Source organism: Cygnus olor, chromosome 25, assembly GCF_009769625.2.
Source record: "Cygnus olor isolate bCygOlo1 chromosome 25, bCygOlo1.pri.v2, whole genome shotgun sequence".
Taxonomy (NCBI): Eukaryota; Metazoa; Chordata; class Aves; order Anseriformes; family Anatidae; genus Cygnus; species Cygnus olor.
In genome coordinates, this window is record NC_049193.1 from 2241566 (window position 1) to 2260236 (window position 18671).

The window sequence follows — 18671 nt, forward strand, 5'->3', positions numbered from 1 at the left end:
AACCCTTTGGGGTGCAGGGAGGGGATGCAGCGTCCCCCAGAAACAGCCCTATCGCCCCGATGTCCCTGCCACGTGGTGCTGCCTGCAGGCTTGAGCGCCGTGTAAAACAGCCTGGGGACAGCAAAGGAGCACGGGGACAGGCAGCGATGGCATTGCAAGAGCACCCCAAATCCCGGTCCCCACCCCAGCATGACGGGGACCTCCTGGAGCAAGGCGGAGGCACGGCTGCGGCCAGGACCCCGCGGGAGCTGCCGGCTCCGCTGTGCCCACGGCCGCTTGCTGCGGGTCCCCGCAGCGCAGGGCTGCCCTGGCAGGTGGCCGCCCGTCCCCACGGGGCCACCCCTGTCCCTGTCACGCGAGCGTCTGCAGCCCAAGCAGCTTATCCGCATTTGGAAACCCCTAATCCCTTGCCGCGTGTTCGACCCAGACGCCGTCCCCGCTCCCTCCCCGCTGCGCGGCCAGGGGCCGGAGGGGAGCAAAGCCGCTCCAGTGACCTCCTTTCGGAGCCACAAACAACCCCACACCCCACAGCCCACCCCAATGCTTCCAGGGGACAGCAGGACAGAGCCCAGGCCAGCCAAACCCCGGGGTGGTTTTGGGGACCAGGCTGACCCCAAAGCGACAAGAGCACACTCCAAGCTGAGGTTTGCCGGGTTCTCCCCAAAACCCAAGCCCTGGGGCTGCAGCAAGCCCTGCCAGACCCCAAATCGCACGCTGCCTGGTGGCTTTGTGCTGACGCTGCCCCGTCCTGCGACTTTCCTGGGGTCCGGCCCCGTGGCAGAGGCAGGGCAGGGGATGCCTGCTGCGGGGCCAGGGAGCTCCAGCGGCTGCCTTGTGCTGCAAATCAGGCCGCCGCACTTGCCAAGCGCTCTGCCAACGGGAGCATTCACAACAGCAACGCTTGCGATCAGATTGGCAGCCAATTAACGCAGCCAATTAACCCGCGTTACTCAAGGGGCCGGGCCCCGGGGCTAACGAAGCGGCGCGGAGCAGGTTGAGGCAGGGATGCAGCGGGGCATGTGGGCACACGGAGATAAGAGCTCCCTTATCTGCTGCGGGATGGGACTCTGCGTTCCTGACCCCCAACAGTTGGGGTGAGCCCGGGGTTTGCATTATCAGGGAGAAAATTCCCTCTTCTGGGGTTTTCTGCCCCATCTCGCAGCTGGGAACGGAGGGGGAAGGAGAGCAGGGCTGGGCGATCCCATATGGGCCAGCTGGGCTGCACCAGGTGCCAGGAATGGGCTCTGTGACCCCAAACTAGGGGTCCGCAGGGTGACATGGAGGGGACAAGGGGGTCCCGAGGGGTCCACAGCGGGGCTCACGCCTGCCCCTGCATAGCCAAGATGGGAGCGGGATGCTGCAGGGGGGTGGCAGCTCCAGGGCCCCTCCGGCACCTCAGGGGAGCGCAGGGCAGAGGGGATCGGGGGATTTCTTGAGCGTGACCTGCATGAAAATCCCCCGCTAATCCTGCCCCGACGGAGCAGTAATCTCTCCCTCTTGGTCTCGCCTGAGCCCCGGCTCCGCATCCATCCTGCCGCTGCCTCCACCCTCCTGCTCTGCAGGGGACATGCACGGAGGTGCAGCAGCTCCAGGGGGAAGCCCTGCAGGAGACTGGGGGGGCTCAGCCCAGTCCTACAAACCCCTGGCCCCATAAATTTCCCCCCCCAGGGCTGCAGCTCCCCGGCGCAGGTGCGCTCGCTGCAGGCTCCGGCAGCTCCCCACGAGAGGGCAGGGCAGGCCCACGCTGCAGCCCTGCAGGGCCCCAACGCAGCCGCCTTGGGCTAAAAACCCTGCAAAAAGGGGCGGGGGGGGGGGCCCATCCCCTCCACCCCCAGCCTCCCCGCCAGCGCTGCGCCCACCCTGGGAAGCGGCCCAAGGACCACAAGTTCCGAGATGCGCGGGAGAGCCGGTCGCTTCAGAGCCTTTTATTTTGGAGAAAGTTAAAGCCTGTAGATACAGCAATACAATATACAAAAAAATAAAATTTTTTACAGTATTGAAAGTTGCCCAGGGCTACGGTGACTGCAGCTGGAGGCAGCTACGCGCCAGCACGGGGACAAGCAACGGGCATCCCCCCTCGTCCCCTCTGAGCACCTACCGACTCCAAAGGGCCACCATCCTGGCCCCAAGGGGGGCCACGACCAACTCTGCAGCCCTCTTCCCCCTTTCCCGGGGCACGGGACGGATCCTGCCCTGCCCACGACACTGCCCTCTGGCTCCCTGCCTGATCCTGACCAGCACAGCCCAGCGGGGCAGGAGGGCTGTGCGGGCACCCCGGCACTACTACGGGTAGAAAAGCCAGAGCCGTGCCCCGAAGCCACCAGGCAGAGCCCCCCTGCCCCACAGTGTCACGGGTACGGACAGCTGAGCATCCCTCCCCCACCCCCCCGAACCAAGACCTGCACACCCCCGTGCTGCTGCCCCCACTAAGACGTCTCTGCTGGTACCAGCACCTCTGGGTCCCACCGCTCTGCCCCAAAGTGCACGCACCCCCGTGCCACCCCACAGCCCCCGGTACCAAAAAGGGCTCCCAGCTACTCTAACGCTGCCTCTCCCCGCATCCCCTTGCCCACCAGCATCTCGTTCAGACCGGGGCTGAACCCAAAAGCCTGTGCACGGGAAGGGCAGGAGGGCTGCCCCGGGCCGGGGGAGCACAGAGCAGCTTCTCCAACCCTCCTGGAGCTGCAGCATCACCTTCCTACGGCCCCCAGCAGCCTCCTCCCCTTCATCCGCCCCGCTCCCTCCAACCCTCGCCACCTCCTAGCATCACAGCCACAGCCGACCCCAGCCTCGGTGCCACACGAAGCCCCCGAGGAGCTGCAAGCCCCCTGCCCAGGCCACCACGAGCCATGTCGGAGGGGAGAGGGCCGAGCCCGACCACGCACCGCTGGTCCCAAAAGAGACCCGAGATGCAATCGCTGCGCGCTCACGGGCACGCGCCGGTGCTGGGACGCTTCGCCCCCGTTCCCCAGGGGGCTCTGCCCAGCAGGGAAAGCGGCCGTGCCCGGGGCTGCCGCATCTCACCGCGTCTTTCTGCCCGCAGCAGGAGGGCAGCGGCCAGCACGGGCAGCTACCGAAGCTCCCTGCTCCCGGCAGAGCCCCCGAGGACGGGGACGGACAACTGGGCTCAGCGCGGAGCCGCTCGCGGGTCCTGGGGCCAGCGGGAGGCGCAGAGGTGAGCCCCCTCCGCCAGCTGCCGGGGGGCTGCTGGGGGGGACCCGTGGCACAGCGGGTGACCCCCCCGGAGGAGATTAGGGCTGGCTGGTGCCCTTCTCAGCCCCGCGGAGGAGAATCCAGGCTCGCGGGACGGCCGCGGGGTTTTGGGCACCGGCGGTCGGGGGAGCAGCGTTCAGCAGCACGGCAGGGGCTGCGGAAGCGTTGGTAAGAACCGAGGCTGCGATTGGAGGCTGAGAGGCACTTGAATGAGCAAAACAAGGATAAAAAAAAAAAAAAAAAAAAAAACTGGTACGGAAGGACATAGAAAAAGGTTCGACCCCCCCCTCGCCCCCCCCCCAAAAGAGACAACAACCAGCACCACCGCCGAGAGGGGGGTGTTCGGGCGGGTCAAAGGAGGAGGCGGTGGCAGGGATCACGGCCCCCAGCTCCTCCCGAGAAAAGGCCCAGAGCAGACGAGACCTAACGGGGTGAGACCGGGGGACGACGGGGAGCCGGGCAGCCCGAGCCGGGGGGGCCCCGCGAGCAGGGGGCAGCACGTCACATCGGTGAAGAAGCGCACTCCGGGGTCAGCTCCATGTCGAAGGTCAGCGACTCTGGGGGAAGCAAAGGCGGGGGGGGGGGTTATGGGGGGCCGCATCCTGATCCCTCAAGGCTCCAGCCGCCGCCAGGCTGCCCCCGGGTGCTGGGTCCCCCCCCCAGGCTCACCGAACTGGCCGCCCGCGTTGGCCTCGGCTCCCTCGCTGCTGTTGCCGAACTGCATGAGCGAGTCCAGGGTGCGCGGGGACATGGGCAGGTCGATGGTGTTGCTGAAGGAGGTGCTGGCAGAGGGAGGGGAAAGCAAAGAAACCACCCGAGTCAGGGCCTGGCCGGAGCTCTCCGACACCCCCTGCCCTCCCCCCGGAGGGCCCCAGGGCGCAGTGCAGCCGGGCTGGGAGCTCTCGGGGAGGAAAGGGGCCCCCGGAGGGGGAGAACGGGCTTTGGGAGCCTGGCTCAGCACCGCTGCGCTCTCCCCCTTCACAGGCAGGGAGCCCCATGGCACCCAGGGAAAAGCAGCTGTGAGAAAGAACCCCCCCAGCCAAAGCTGAATGTGTTTAGAGACACCCCCGGGAACACTTACGGGGTGACACAGATGAACTTGGTCTTTAGATAGGGAGCAGCACCTGCAGGGGAGAGAGCAGCCTCGTCACCAGCTGCCGGAGGAACAACTCCCGTCCCCAGAGGGGCACAGCCCTGCAGGCAGCCCCTGCTCAGCCCCCAGGCACTGCCCGGACCCCACAGGGTCCCTGGACCCTCCCGTAACCACCACGGCATCTCCCTGCTGGAGAGGGCTCTTCCACCACGGCGCCGTCCCTGCAGCCACCCCGCGACCCGTCCGAAAGCAGGCAGGAGCCGTGCTGAGACGCAGAAAGTCAACGACTACCTGAGTCAGTAGCTTCCGAGTGCTCCTGGCTCTCGGAGCGGCAGTACTTCCCGAACGCCTCCTCCTTGGGGATGTCCGGGTACAGGTACACCAGGGGGGACACCAGGATGTTGGTGGCGTCCATGATCTTGTAGCCCATGATGATCTCGGCGAACGACATGCTGTTCAGCTGCTGCTTGGTGTAAGGCTCCACGGACTGGATCTGGGTTTTCCCTGTACAAGGAGGCTTCAGACGCAGGGCAGGACACCTGCGCTCCTCGGGAGAAGGCAGGGACTTTCCTCAAACACCCCAGGGACGGGACAGAGCAGCCTGGGGAGGCACCCGGCAGGGGCAGGACAGACCCGCACGGCGGTTTCAGTGCCACGGGAAACGGCACCACGTGGCTGGGGGCACCCAGGACGCAGAAACCAGCAGAAAGGGCACCCAGGCTCAAACAAATAACCGGGGAGAGGGCCCAGGAGGACGAGGACAAGGGAAAATGTCTCATCAGGGGGCCCCGAGCCCCTTCTGGAGGGGGGAGCGGCGCGCCCAGGACGACGTACCGCTGATGTCCTTCTCCACCCAGGTGAAGGTGATGCCGCCCTCCTTGCTGCTCTCGCTGAAGCGCAGCAGGAAGGTGCCCGGAGGCTTGGTGCTCAGGATGGCTCGCTCCCGCTCCTTGCTGATGAAGCCCATGATGTACCTGGGGGCAGGGAGCAAGGCGGGGGGGGAGTCAGGGCACCGGGGAGGGTGTCCCAGGGCTTGAATCCTGCCGGTTCTCCGCACGGGCAGCAGCCGCCAGCAGAGCCGCCGACATTTAGGGGATGGTTTGGGGATTCCCAGGGGTTTTCGCCCTGAACCAGCCGACAGGGCTCGGACAGAAAAGGCAGCCCAGGAAAGCTGGCCTGCCCCTGAACCCCCCCACCCCCCCGATCAGGACAGGACTCAGAGGTCCCTAGCTGAAGGTGACCGGATCGACGCTGGCTGAGGCTCACCCTTCGTTCCACAGCGCCAGGATGTATTTCTTCACCAGGTCAATGATGTTGTCCAGCCAGACCCAAAACGAGAAGCCTTTCCCAGCCATGTTCTCCTGCGGAAGAGAGCAGAGAGGCTGGGAGGACAGCTCGGAGGGGGGGAGGCGGCCAAGCGGAGGCACCGGGGGGGGAAGAGGGAATCGCACCTTGCAGAACTTGGCCCAGGTGATCTGACAGCCCGAGTAATTCACACCTGGCCCTGGCAGAGAAGAACAGGAGCATCAATTTTTGGTTGCCACTCCCAAAATTACCAATTCCAGACAGCAACTGAAAGCTTTATGGTGTTTGGGGGGGAAAAACCAAGCAGCTAAAATCGACAGCTTCCTTCCCAGACACCCTGATCTTGCTACTGCACCGCGTTTTTACGGGCAGGGAGCAGCCAGGAGGGGTGGCAGCGAGAGGCAGGACGCCCACGGCAGGTTACCGAGAAGTTTTTCTGCCAGCGTCGTCAGCTGCTCGATGCTGAGGCCTCGCTTGGTGGTGGAGGAGAACTGCCAGCTCAGCACCTCCGCCACCTGGTCCCACGTCCCGATGGGGGGCTTGGTGAAGAAGTTGACGTTCTGCGGGAGGGAAAACGCAGCCCCTGAGCAGGACGAGGGGGCAGGAGCAGGGCCGGGTCCTGAGCCAGCCCTGCTGATGGGGCTGAGCAGTTTTTCTGCCTGCCAGCCAGGACGCTGTGGCCCGAAGCAAGCCCTGCTCCTCTGGCAGCCGCCACACGCTGCTGGGCCCTACCTTGGGGTTGTTGGTCAGCATGTTGTACCACAGGATGGACGCCCAGGCATTGGGCATCTGGCAGATGTTCGAGATGACCACCACGGGCAGCGAGTGGGTCTGCAAAGAGAAGACACGACCACGGGCTGGGACGTCTCACCGACCCACGACCTGAGCTCCGTGCTCCCTTCCCAGCCAGCCTCCTCCCCAGCCCAGACACATCCAGCAGAGCGGGGCACAGCTCGGGAGAGCCCTCGGGCTGCAGATCTGCCTCCTGGGCTTTACCCCTGAGAAAGCTGAGGGCACCCCGAGCTGCTCCTCTGCAGCGAGGCACGGCCCACAGCCGTGCAGCTAACCCACGGCTCACCTCCAGGTCGATCTTCAGCCCCTGGTGATACACCTCCGTCTCGAAGGTGATGAGGTGCAGCTCCTCGGTCACAATCAGCGAGGCCTGGGGGGGACGAGGACACGGTGAGCCCACGGGAGACACCTGCCCTCAGCCCGAGGCACGGTGCTGATGGGGTCCGGGCGGGCAGGGCTGGGCTGGCAGCTGCCAACGTGCCAGGGGGTGCCACGGACACCCCCCTGGAGCAATCCCTACTCCCCCCACGGTTTAACTGGGAGGAGATGCAGGGAAGGAGATGCAGCGATGGCTCCGGCTGCCCTGCGCAGAGCTGCCAGTAAAGGGCTCTCCTTGCCAGGACCCCCCCCCAAAAAAACAAACAAACAAAAAAAAAAACTTACATCACAGTTGGCTCTGCCTCCGTTCCCGCACCGCTGCTCCCGCAGGGTCTGCGGAGGGAAGGAAGAGGCTGAAGCATCGCCACGAGGGCGCACGGCCCCGGCAGGAGCAGCCCCGGGGGCTCGTGGCACCTACCAGGTGCTTGAACTCCGCCGAGAGGCTGCCGTTGTTGGACTCCTCCATGTTCATGACCTTGGTGTTTGTCCCCAGGATGTTAAACTTCCGGGACCTCAAAAGAGGAAAAGACACAGCGTGGCTGGCGGCCTCCTCGGGGCGAACGTGCGGTAGGACGTTTGCCAAGGTTAAAAGCAGAAGCAAGCAAGAAAGAAAGAAAAAAAAAAAAAAGAGAAACCATTGCGCTTACCCCCGCAGTGCTGCGACATCACCAGAGTCCCTAGGAAAGGGAAGAGAGACAAGCTGTCACGGCCACAGCCTTCCTGCACTGGTGGGGTGGGGGACAGCGGCACGGCATCGAGTCCCACGACCCCCCCCAGGCTGTCCCCACAACTTGGGAATGGATCTCGGGGACCCACGGCCACCCTGCGCCTTCCCCTTCTACTTGGGGCCACGCTGGCCCGAAGCACAGGAACACGTCCGACCCCAAAACCTCTACCCAGCGCTTCCAGGGTGAGAGCACAGGACTCACTTGTCGATGCAGACTTTGATTTTCAGCTGGTAATTCAGCTCCGGAAACTTCACCAACAACCTGTGGAGAGAGCAGAGCGCGAGCATCAACATCCAAAGCCCAGCAGGACGCGGCACTGCCCGGCTCCTCTGGCACCCCTAAACCCCTCTGCACACAGGGCTGTGGCACGTCACCCCGACACCCGTCCCCAAAAGGGGACTGCTGCTCCCCTAAACCCCCAAAGAGGGCTTGTTCTGGCTGCTGGCTGCCCAGATTTTCAGGCAGATTTTGCCCCGAGCAAACCCCATCTGTGCTGCTCTGCGGCCAGAGGCTGCCCCGTGTCAAAGAGGGGCACGAAGGGGTGGAGAAGAAGCTCGAGGTGTCATTGCAGGGGCTCCCTGCAGAGGGACGCAGGCCAGATGAGAGGCATCTGGCCGGGGTGTGCTGACGCTTCCCGCCGGCCGCCCCCGCAGCGGGATTTACCAGAACCCTGCCTGCCTCCAGGAACACGGCACAGCCCCGGCCAGCAGCCACGGTCCCTGCCCTGAGTCACCCAGGCTGCGCTCCAGCAGGACCAGCCTGCAGGGAGCCCTTCCCCTCCCGGGGCGAGCTGGAAGCTGGGTCCGCAGCAGCATCCCCGGGAGAGAGCCCCCAAATTCCACCCTGCACGGCTCCTGTCCCCCTCCTGCAGCACGGAGCCAGCAACCGACCTGACTTTGGTGGTGAACTGCACGCCGGTTTTGATGACCAGGGGCCGGTCGGGATGCATGGGCATGCAGGGCTGCCTCTCCACCACGAAGGCGCTGTAGGAGACGACAAGAAGCGCCGTCAAAGCTCAGCACCCTCCCGGCACGCCCGGTGCTCGCTCCTCAACGCGCTGCCCGCGACCGAGGAGCTGCCCCCGGCTCCCTCCCAGCCCCCGGCACCTTTTCATCAGGTTCCTGAAGAGCTCCACGATCCGCTCCTCCAGCATGGGCCGGTGCTGGACGATGGGGTCGCCCTTGTAGGACACTTTCTGTTGCAGCTCTTCCAGCTTCTTGATCTGCTGCCGGGTCTGTAGCTGCGATTCGGCAAGAGAGGTTATCCTAGGGGAGCAGGAAGAACCAGCGTTAGCTCCGGGTGCTGAGCACCTGCACAGCCCCAGCCTACAGAGCCCTCCTCTTCCCTTGCTCGTGCCAGAGAGGCCGCTCGCCGTACCGAAGCAGCAGAGAACAGAACGTGCCTGCAGCTCCCAGCTCAGGGCATTTTTCTAGGCTGTGCACCGCGAAAGAAGCCTGCCTGCACCAAGCTCACGGGGCACAGCAGCCAAGGGCTCACGAACGGCGGTGCTGGCCTGGGGACTTCTTACACCTGAACACCCCACGAGCCTGGGGCTCACTAGCCCAGCGCTCTCAGGATCACTGAGCAGCGATTCCCTCTGTGCCTGCGGGCATCAGTGACCGCTTTGCCGGGACGCTGCCAGAGGCAGAGCTCATTTCCACGCGACCGCTGCCTCCCTGGGGACCGACGCAAGCCCCAGGCGGCTCTCTTACCAGTTCTCGAGCCGGTCTAAGCAGATATTTGGTGGGCCACCGATGCAAGCAATTTGCTGCCGTCTCTTCCAGTCTGCCAGCTCCTCGTCTGCCAGCATCTTCTGCACGTACTCCATGGCTGACAGCAGGCCAGCCAGCTCGCTTACAATACCCTGTCCAAAAGGAAAGCAGCCCTTCAGCTCCCTCTGACATCCCCCAAAACCTGCAAGTTTCACACTCACGAGACACGAAGTTGCCCAAGGCCGTATTTCCAGGGCTGCTCCATGCACAAACCCCAAACCCACGTCCCAGATAAAGGCACTTCCGTGCCCCGGGGGATCTGGAGGGCCAGGGGCACGACGTACCCTTCGCATCTGGTCCAGCGCGGTGAGCATCTGCTCCAGCTGCTGCATCTTCTGTCGCGTCACCGACTGATTGTTCCCGTTCAGATCCTGCATGTCTGCGTGAAGAGGAGACAGCGCTTCAGCCGAGCACACTCCTCCTGCCCTCCCAAACGTCACACAAAGAAAAGACTTCACGGCTGGCTGCGGAGGAGCAGGCACTCAGAAAGGTGTCAGTATTTTAGCGGCGATCTCCTGCTGCCAGCGCTGCCTCCGAGCACCTGGCCGGCATTCCTGCACACCCAGCAGCGCTATCACCTCCCCGCAGCCATTCTCCCTTGGGGATAGAGCTCTGGTTCAGCTCCCCCAGAGGCTACCTCAGGGGCAGAAACAAAACCCAAGCTCTCTCCAATTAACATGCAAATGCCCGGAGCGTAAAACACCCCCCAAGCCTGGGGAGGAGGCAGGAAGGGCTGGAACATGCCCCCCAGCGACGTTCCTTGCAGGAACACATTTTGGCTTTGCCAGATGCTAACGAGCTTCCATTACCCCCTTGGCTTTTCAAAGTCTTGTAGTTAAAATCAAAGTCATCCTGGAGATTCTCCACCACTTTCATCTTCTGCTCCAGATCCTGCAAGGCGAGAGAGGCAGGAATTTGCTCCAAGCACTCAATCCCGGCGGTGCTCGGGGAGAGGAGGCGGTGTCTGGGCAGCACGCTTACCTGCACCCTCTTCCTCACATCCTGCAGGTGCTGCTCCAGCATCTGCTGCTTTTCTGTCACCACGGCTGCTGTCGGATGCGTCGCCTGCCCTCCTTGCTGCGGAGGGGACAAGGGGGGCGTTAGGAAGGGGCCGTGACCTGATGGGACAAGGTTCTGCAGGGAGGGTCTTTGTCCCCTCGCTAAAAAAGGCAGGGGCAGAGCGCCCAGGAGGCATCCCGGAGAGCAGAGGGTCGGGTGCCCTTCCCTGCGGCCCGCCCATCCCTCTGCACTACCACTGCTGAAGGCAGCAAGCGGGGGGGCTTCAGGCTGGAGCTTCCCAGTGGCACCGGGTACGCGCCCAGCGCCGCGGGGCGGGCGGCAGGATGGTGGCCCCAGGACACCCGAGCCCCTTACCTGGGCTGCGGTGGCAGCCGTCTGCAGGAGCCGGGACTCTTCCCAGAGGCAGCGAGCCACGATGCGAGCTATTTCCATCGGCTTCTCCAGATACCTGCTCTGTAAAACATCCAAACCCTCAAGGTTAGCCTCCAAAACCCAGCTCCCAGCGTCCCCGCACGCTCACGAACGGAAGGTTTGCGAGCTGTGCCCAGGAAGCCGCTGGGCACCCGCGCCCGAGGGAAAACCGAACGGGGACCTCCTGCCTCACCTGCAGGAACTGCTTGATGCGCCGCAGGTTGTGCTGGTACAGGACGTTGGACTCCTGCAGGAAGCGGCTGTACTGCTGGTCGATCTCCCCCAGCAGGTTGTGGAACACCAGCGTGGCGTGCGACTCCTTGTTGGCGGCGTACGCCCTGCGCGGGGGGAGAACGAACGGCGAGTCCCGGTGCCCCGGGGGCAGGGGCATGGCAGCACCCAGTGCCCCCCGCGGGGTTTAACATCCCTAACCGACACCGGGACGGCAGCCAGAGCAGGCTCACGTTTGCTCAGCACCAATAAATTGAGCCAAGCGACCGCAGGGTGCCGGAGGCGTCCCGGATTCGCGCACGGACAGCACGCCCCAGCACCGCACCGGTCCCCCGCGGCCTCCGGAGGGGACGCGGGAGCTGCTGCTCCATTTCATCCTCGTTCACAACAGAGGGCGAGGGAAACCAGCCCCGGGCGGGGACAGCCCTGCTTTGGACCTCCCCTGGCTTGAGGTCTGACACCACACACGCAGAATCCCGCTCCCGTTTGTGCCACGGGCATCTCGGGGAGGAAAAGCAGCCCAGCCACGCCAAGAGGAGCTGGCAGAGCTCCCCCGGGGCTCCTCGGCACCCGCCAGCACCCAGGCGGGTGTCCCAAGCACGGTCCGTGCAGCAGAGTTTGGCAGCGCCTTACCAGTCCTGGCTCTCAATCCACGGGGCCAGGAACTGCCGCAGCTCCATGGGGAAGCTGTCGCTGTAGAGCTGGTGGAGCTGCTCCAGGTAGCGCGTGTCGAGCTGCTGCAGCTGGTTCCACTGCGCCATCCTGGCCGGCTCCGGAGACCTGGGGGGGGGGACAGGGGGTGGGTCGGTCAGCACGGCCCCCCCCTCCCTCAGCCTGCGGGAAACCCTGCACGGCCCCGAGGGAAACGGAGAAGAACTAAAAGCGAGAGCTGGGACCGGCCGTGTGCCCGAGGGGCTGAGGCAGGGGGCTCTGCGGTGACCCCAGGCAGGAGCAGGAGGGGGCTCCCTGCCCGTCCTCAGCTCCCAGCGAGGCAGGACCGCAGCCAGACGGTTTTCCCCTGCCCTAAGGACCCACGAGCACACCGGCGCGGCTCCGTCTCGGCAGGGAGCACAGCACAACGCGGCAGCTTGCCGTGGAAGCCGCAGCTCCCCGCGCGCTGAGCACCGGGACGGCTTTCTGCTCATCCCAGCAGCTGGCGTCTGGCGCCTGGGGGGGGGGGGGGGGGTGGGCTCGGGCACCGCACGCAGCCCCCGGCCATCACCCCCTTGGCCACGTGGGGAACGCAGCTCGCACACCGGGGCAGAACTGGGAAGTTCGAGACGGCAAAGCGAGCATTTGGCATCGCAGCGTGGGGAGCCCTGGCTCTCCCCTCCACCGAGCTGGAGCTGCCAGCCCCGATGCCCACCTCCTCGTCCCCACCAAGCCCCCGGGGTCCCAGCCCCGATGCCCACCTCCTCGTCCCCGCCGAGCCCCAGGGGACTGAGCGCCCCCGGCTCCGGGTGCAGGCGCCGCTGTCGTCACCAGCACAGGGCCCTGCGTCGAGAGGAGGCGGAACCACAGACCCAAACCACAGCGCCAGCGAGGGCATAAGTGAGCAAAAAAAAGTGCGTGTTTTGGGGGCGGGGGGAGGGGGGGGGTGGGGAAACCCTGCTCGCACCGGCGGCGTTTGTGTGCCAAGCCCCGAACCTGCCCTGTCCCCGTGAGCCCAGGCCGCACGGGGAAGACACACCGGGGCACCGGGCTGCTCGGCACGCAGCGGCACCGCGCCAGCTCTGAGGTCTCGGCGCGAAATCCGGCCGAAAACGAGCAGGCGAGGCAGGTTCTGCTGCTGCCGGGGAGCTGGAGAAAGCCCGGGTCCTGCCCCCCTGCCTCTGCACCCTGTGCCAGGAGATTAACCCGAAATAGCTGAGGTCGGAGCAGCGGGCCCAGGGCGCAGAGCTGCGCCCCCGGCCTCTCCCACTCGATTTCGGGGTCGCGCAAACCCGGAGGACTTGTACAAGCTCGGGCAGGCCCGGAGCCTCGCTTGGGTTTCCTCGCAAAAAAAAAAAAAAACAACAAACCAAAACAAAACAAAAGCCATTTCCCCAAACGCTGCCTTCAGCCAAACTTCCTCCTAGAGAGAGGCACCAAAGCTTTCCTACCTTCTTGCCGGGGGGAAGAGGAGGGGTGTCGGGCATGGAGGTGGCCAGCGAGAGGTGCGGGGCTGTGACCCGGTGCCCGTCCCTGGCACACGCCCTCCGGCCGTCCTGCGCCTGCTCCGGCGGGGCAGGGAAGGAGCTGCGGGGCTTACAGTAAGCACGGAAGGCGGAGACTGCCGGGAAGCGACAGAAACAAGGAAGGAGCAAATTTCGAGCCCGCTGCTCGCTGGAAACCGAAGCGAACCCGCGGAGGGGACGGCGAGGCTGGCGCGCTCGGGAAGCGAAGGCGCCGGGCGGCCGCTTCCCCGCGGAAAGCCGCTCAGTTTCTCTGCCCCAGCCACCCCGGCGAGCGCCACGTCAGCTGGCGGGCGGCCGAGGGGCCGTGCCGCAGCCCAGGAAGTCGCAGGGAGCCTTACCCGAGGGGCACAGGGGCAGCAAGGCGGCCGGGGGGGGGGGGCCGGGGAGAAGCGGAGCTGCGGCCGCGGCACCACCGTCGTGCTCGGGGAGGACGCGGGTGGGAGGAAATCGGCGTTAAGCCCCATCCTCCCGGCTCCAGGACGGGCTGGGAACAGGAGGAGGCAAAGCAGCCGGCCCCGGGGGGCACCGCCGGGTGGGTTTTTATTAGGAAATAAAGAAATGGGCGAAGCCTGAACGCGTCCGCCCCCTTAGCTTACCCCCCGTAAGCTCCGGGCGCGCGGCCGGGCGCGCTCGTGCACGTTTCTGGCAGCACGGGGGACACGAGGGACGCTGCCCGCACCCGCGGCTTCGTCACGGCTCCGTGCCACCACGTCCCCTCCCGTCCCAGAGAGGCTGCTAATCGAGCCGGGCTCAATTATCGGGTTCTCCAAGGGGCTCCGAGCACCGCCGGCTGAAATCAATGCCAGCTTTCCGGGTGTCTGCCGCACACAACCTTTCCCTACGTTTTTCGCTTGGTTTCTGTAAGAGGAGGAAAAAGGGAATATTGTCCTGGGCTGCGACGCGGGGAGATGGCAGGCACCCGGCGAGGGGCTAAGCGGGTTTCTACACCTCCCCGGGCACCACGCAGCCCGGCCGGCAGCAGCAACGCTCGCAGGACGTTGCACCACGGGGCTGGGTTCAAGGTTCAGCTGCGGAGAAGCCCCATGTGAACAAAGCCTGGGCTCGGTGCAGCAACGGGCGGGAGGAGGAGACAGGGGCAGGAGCCTGGAGAGAGCCAGAAGCTCCCCCGGCCTGCAGAGCTCCTCCGCGCTCGGGGCACGACCCGGCTCCGTTTAACGGGGCCTTTGCAACCCCAGGACTTTTGGGTTTTGCATCGCGGCCGCTTGCCGAGCACGGCGGCGAAACCCCCGTTTCACAGCTCTCTGCTGGTCGTCCGTCTGCCTGCGGCAGCGCGGAGAGGGGGGGGGGCTGACACCCCCGTTAGCTCAGCGCCGCCGCTACAGCGTGGAGCACACGGCGCTGCTCCTGGTGCTGGTGGGAAACAAAACGACAAACACGCGGCCGGCAAGAGCCGGGAACCCGCAACCCACCTGCGCCCAGCGCCTCCTGCCCTGCCCTTCCCTGATCCAGCAGGTATCCCCCCAGGGAAGCCCCGAGCCAGGCACCGCGGGGCTGTATTCGAGCCCCAAAATGCCCAGGACCAAAACCCCAAAGCGGAGCAGAGCCTGGGGGCAGAGGTGCCGGGGGGGGGGGCGCGCAGGCACGGCGCTCCCAGCCCAAACAGAAGTTGCGTGCGGCGAGAGGCGAGCGGCTCGGCCCCGTCCCACCGCAGGCGCCCCTTCGCCGTGCGAGCGGCCGAGGAAGCGGAGGAAGTCGCCGCAGACCGCGCACGCAACGCGAGGGAAAGCCGCCGCGGGGGATTTGGGCCCGCGTGGGAGCGGGGCGGCAGCGGCAGCCGGGAGCCGTGCTCGTGGGCAGCCCCGCGGGCTCCCTCTGGGCCCGTCCCGGCCTCGAGGGATCGAGGAGCAGGCGCGGGAGGCGGTGCTGGGTTTTGACAGCCCCCCAGCTCAACGGTGGGGGGGGGGGGGGGGCCGGGCTGGCGAAACCCTTCAGGCGCTGCTGCGGGGAGAGAGGGCTGGGAACGGCCTCGGGATGCGATTAAATGGTGGGCCCGCGGCGAGCGGGACGGCTCCGCCGCCGGGGGTTGATCAGGGGACGGAGGAGAGGCCGGGGACGTCGGGGAGCAGCCGACGGCGTCCCGAAAGGGAGCTCCCCCTGCGGTGCAGCAGCCGCCTCCAGCACCGCGGGGCTGCGGCTGTCCTCGAGGAAAAAGGGCCCTGGGATCCCCCCTCGCCGCCTGACTCGGCGGCGTTACCAGAAACGCCATCTCCTTCGCCCAAAACCCGACGTGGGACCTCTCTCCAGCCCAGCCCCGGCAGCGGGAAGCCTCCCTCGGGCAGATTTGAAGATCTGAGGCTGGGACCTCCCCGATCCCGCTCGTCGCTGGAGCGGAGCCGGAGCGCGACCGACGTGACCGGGGCCGAGCGCGGCACCACGCGGGCCCCGAGGTAAACGAACCGGCCGGAGCCCGGCGTGAAGCCGCCGAAAATCGCCCGAGAGCTCAGGGTCGGCTTTCGTCGGCTCCCCGGCAAGGGCAGAGCTCGGGAGGCGGCGCCGGGCGCCTCCGGGGAGCCGTATCCCGTGCGGGGCCGGGGAGCCGCCGTGCCGCGGCCTCGCTTCTGCTTCTGCTTCTCCGGCCTGGTGGCTGGGGACGTCCCCAGGGACCCCCCCCCCCCCCCGCCCTCCGCTGCTTCCAGGGGTCCCGCGGGCGGCGTGAGCGGAGAGGAGACCCCCCCAAAAACACGGGGTCAGCGGCGCGAGCACCGGCGCGCTCCGGACACGGGCCCCATCCACCGGCAGCGCCTCGAGGTCCCACAGGAGCAGCGGCGCTGCCCCGCATGGCGGCCGAGGGGCTGGTGAAAAACCCCCCTCAAGCGGCTCAGCAACTGCTGATAAATGCTAAAAAAAAAAAAAAAAAAATATTAATTAACGAAGCAGCCAAGTGACCGCTCCGGGCAGGCAAGGGCTGGTTTTGAGAAGGAAGGATTTGGAGTAAAAATTCGGAGTTTTCCTCGGCTCTGCTCCGCCGGGGGGCTTCCAGAGGGAACCCCGGAGGGGCTGGGGGGGGGATTTGGGGAAGGGGGTGGCAGCAGCGGGCGGGGGGGGGAGGGAGGGAGGGGGGGCTCGGGGCAGCCTCAGCGTGGGGCTCCCCAAACCCCCCCCGTTCCCAACCGCAGCCACGACCACGGCCGAGGCGCACGGTGACGGCCGCCACCGCGACGCCCCCGGGGATTTCGGGGTGCGGAGCGGGGCCCGGTGCTCCGACACAGGCGGCAGCGCCCCGGGGTGCTGAAGGGCCCTCCCGGAGAGCCCACCCAGGGCAACCCGGCCTCCCCGGGGCGGGGGGCGCAGGCCCGGGACCCCCCCCCCCTCTGCTCCCAGCGGGCGCTCCGTGCGGGCCCCGTCCTCCTCCTCCTCCTCCTCCTCCTCCTCATCTTCCTCCTCGTGCCGGGGTCGGCAGCGCTGGACGAGGCCGTGCGGAGCTGCCATGGGGTACGAGGCGGCCGCCCCGCTCCGGTCCCGCTCCCCACGGGGCCGGACACGGAGCCGAAGCCCGGTCCGGGACCGAAGCCCCCCGGTGGGACACGGCCGAGCAGCGCCAGCCGGGGGGGGGCACGGCCGCAGCCCCGGGCCCCACGAGGGGCACGAAGCCGTTCCCTTACCCCAAACCCAACGAGCGGCCGCGGGACCCTCGGCTCGGGGCCGGGACAGCCCCGGGGGCCGCCTCCGGTAACACCCCCTCCCTCCGGTAACACCCCCCCCTCCGGTGGTAACCCCTCCTCCGGTAACCCCGGTGCTGCCCCACCGCTCCCGGTGCCGTCCCCAAACCGAGGAACCGTCGGGGGGCCCCCGGTCAGTCCCGGTCGGTCCCCCCCCGGGGATTTGCCCCGTGCTTACCGGATCCCCCCCCCCCCCCCGGTGCTGTCAGAGCGGGGCGCCGCGTTAAAACCCCCCGGGCTCCCCGAACCCGCCCCGGTACCGCAGGGGCGCAACGGGGAACGGGCAACCGGGGACAACCGGAGGGCAGCCGGTACCGAGCGGGGACGGCGCGGGTGGGAGAGCCCCGGTAGCACCGGCACGGCGCCCAGGGGGGCTCCGCAGCACGGGGACCTCGCGCCCGCGGCGGCCGGCACCGGGGAGCGGCACCGGAGCCGCGGTCCCGCTTCCCCCCGGTGCCCCCCGGTACCTCTCGGTTCCCCCCCGGTTCCCTCCGGTATCGCCCCGGTACCCCCCGGTTCCCCTCGGGTTCCCTCCGGTTCCCTCCCGGTACCCCCCGGTTCCCCCCCCGGTTCCCTCCGGTACCTCCCGGTTCCCCCCCCGGTGCTCCCCGCCCCCCCCGCGCTCACCGTCGGGCCCGGCCGGGGCGTGGCGGCGGCTCCCGGTACCGGCGACGATCGCGCTCCGCTCCCTGCCCCGAGTGACGCCACCGGAGCTGCCGCCCGCCCGGCCCCGCCCCCCTGCCGCGCGTCACGCCCCTGCCAGCCAATAGCAGCGCGCGGCCCCGCGAGGGACGGGCTGCTGCGAGCCAATCCGCGCGGTCTTCTCCGCGGTGACGTCACGGCGGGGGAGGGGGGGGCTGCCCCTCGCTGGCTGTTCCCGGCTCTGCGCCGCCTCCCGCCGCGGGGCGGCGCTGGGCGGTGAAGGGAGGGAGGAGCGGGGGGGGGAGCGGCGGGTGCCGGGAAAAGCCGTGCGGGAAACCCGGCTGAGTTCCGGGCAGCGCCGTGACGTCAGCGCGCGGCCCGCCGCCGCCGCCGCCGCCTCTTAAAGGGGCCGCGCCCTTACCGGGGGATCCCCGGGGTACCGGGACAGCACCGGCCCCGCACGGGGCGGCGGAGCCACGAGGCCTGGGGGCGCGGAGCCGAGCCCCGACGAGGCCCGGCTGCCCCGACCGGGCTCCCCAAGGGGCTTTTGGTGGCCCGGGGGGGGTGCCCGGTGCCCCCCTCCCCCCCCGGTGGGACGGGTGTCCCCGGGCGCTGTGAGCAGGCGGCAGGCCGGTCCTCGTGGGAAAGAGCCTTTATTAGCTGAGCCGCTCACCGGGAGGCAGCCGTAGGGAACGGTTAGAGGCCTCGGAACCCCCCCCACCCCCACCCCCAGCGCCCGGTGGTGGCACCGTGCCCCGGGCGGCTGCTGGGCGAGGAGGAAAAAGGCGTTAAAAAAAAAAAAAAAGAAAACAAACAAACAAAAAAAAAAACCAAAAGGCGATGACCGGGCGGTGGGGAGCACGGAGCACGGGGGCGACGAGCCGCCCGCGGTGGGAGCAGCGGCGGCTCGCGGGGCCGCCCGTCCTGGTCCCCGGGGTGGGGACGCTGTGGGGCCGTGAGCCCCTCGGTTTGTAGGGCCCGGAGCCCCTCGGTTTGTAGGACCGGGAGCCGGTTGATCTGTGGGGTCCGGAACCGGTTGGTTTGTAGGGCCCGCAGCCGGTGGATTTGCTCCGTCCGCTGTCAAGGAGCCTTCACCTCGCAGCCCCCGTTCAGCCCACGCACCTTGGCCCCCGCCCGCAGCCGCCCCCCAGCCCCGCGTCCCCGGGGGTCGCACGGGGCCGGCGCCTCGTCCCCTGGGGGCAGCGCAGGCAGCAGGGCAGGACCCCCCC

At 67.4% G+C, this 18671-nt stretch overlaps 1 protein-coding gene across 9 annotated transcripts; it reads right to left on the bottom strand.

Annotated features, from left to right (window-relative positions):
* Nucleotides 1-1910: 1910 nt before the first annotated feature.
* Nucleotides 1911-17571, bottom strand: STAT3 (signal transducer and activator of transcription 3). Of its 9 annotated transcripts, none has more exons than XM_040536668.1 (24): nucleotides 17428-17571; nucleotides 11577-11723; nucleotides 10906-11050; nucleotides 10656-10754; nucleotides 10263-10358; nucleotides 10091-10172; nucleotides 9566-9660; nucleotides 9222-9373; nucleotides 8616-8774; nucleotides 8400-8492; nucleotides 7711-7770; nucleotides 7429-7458; nucleotides 7200-7293; nucleotides 7067-7114; nucleotides 6690-6773; nucleotides 6344-6442; nucleotides 6036-6171; nucleotides 5758-5810; nucleotides 5573-5667; nucleotides 5141-5280; nucleotides 4598-4810; nucleotides 4295-4337; nucleotides 3883-3995; nucleotides 1911-3770 (listed from the first exon to the last, which is right to left on the bottom strand). In XM_040536668.1, exons 2-24 carry the CDS (start codon nucleotides 11702-11704, stop codon nucleotides 3715-3717), a joined length of 2313 nt encoding a protein of 770 aa, XP_040392602.1. In that variant the 5' UTR covers nucleotides 11705-11723; nucleotides 17428-17571; the 3' UTR covers nucleotides 1911-3714. The 9 variants fall into 9 exon arrangements, with proteins under 9 accessions (XP_040392602.1, XP_040392600.1, XP_040392601.1 ...); XM_040536666.1 differs by having other exon boundaries at nucleotides 4595-4810; XM_040536667.1 differs by lacking the exon at nucleotides 17428-17571 and adding an exon at nucleotides 13046-13367 and having other exon boundaries at nucleotides 4595-4810.
* Between the last annotated feature and the right edge of the window lie 1100 nt (nucleotides 17572-18671).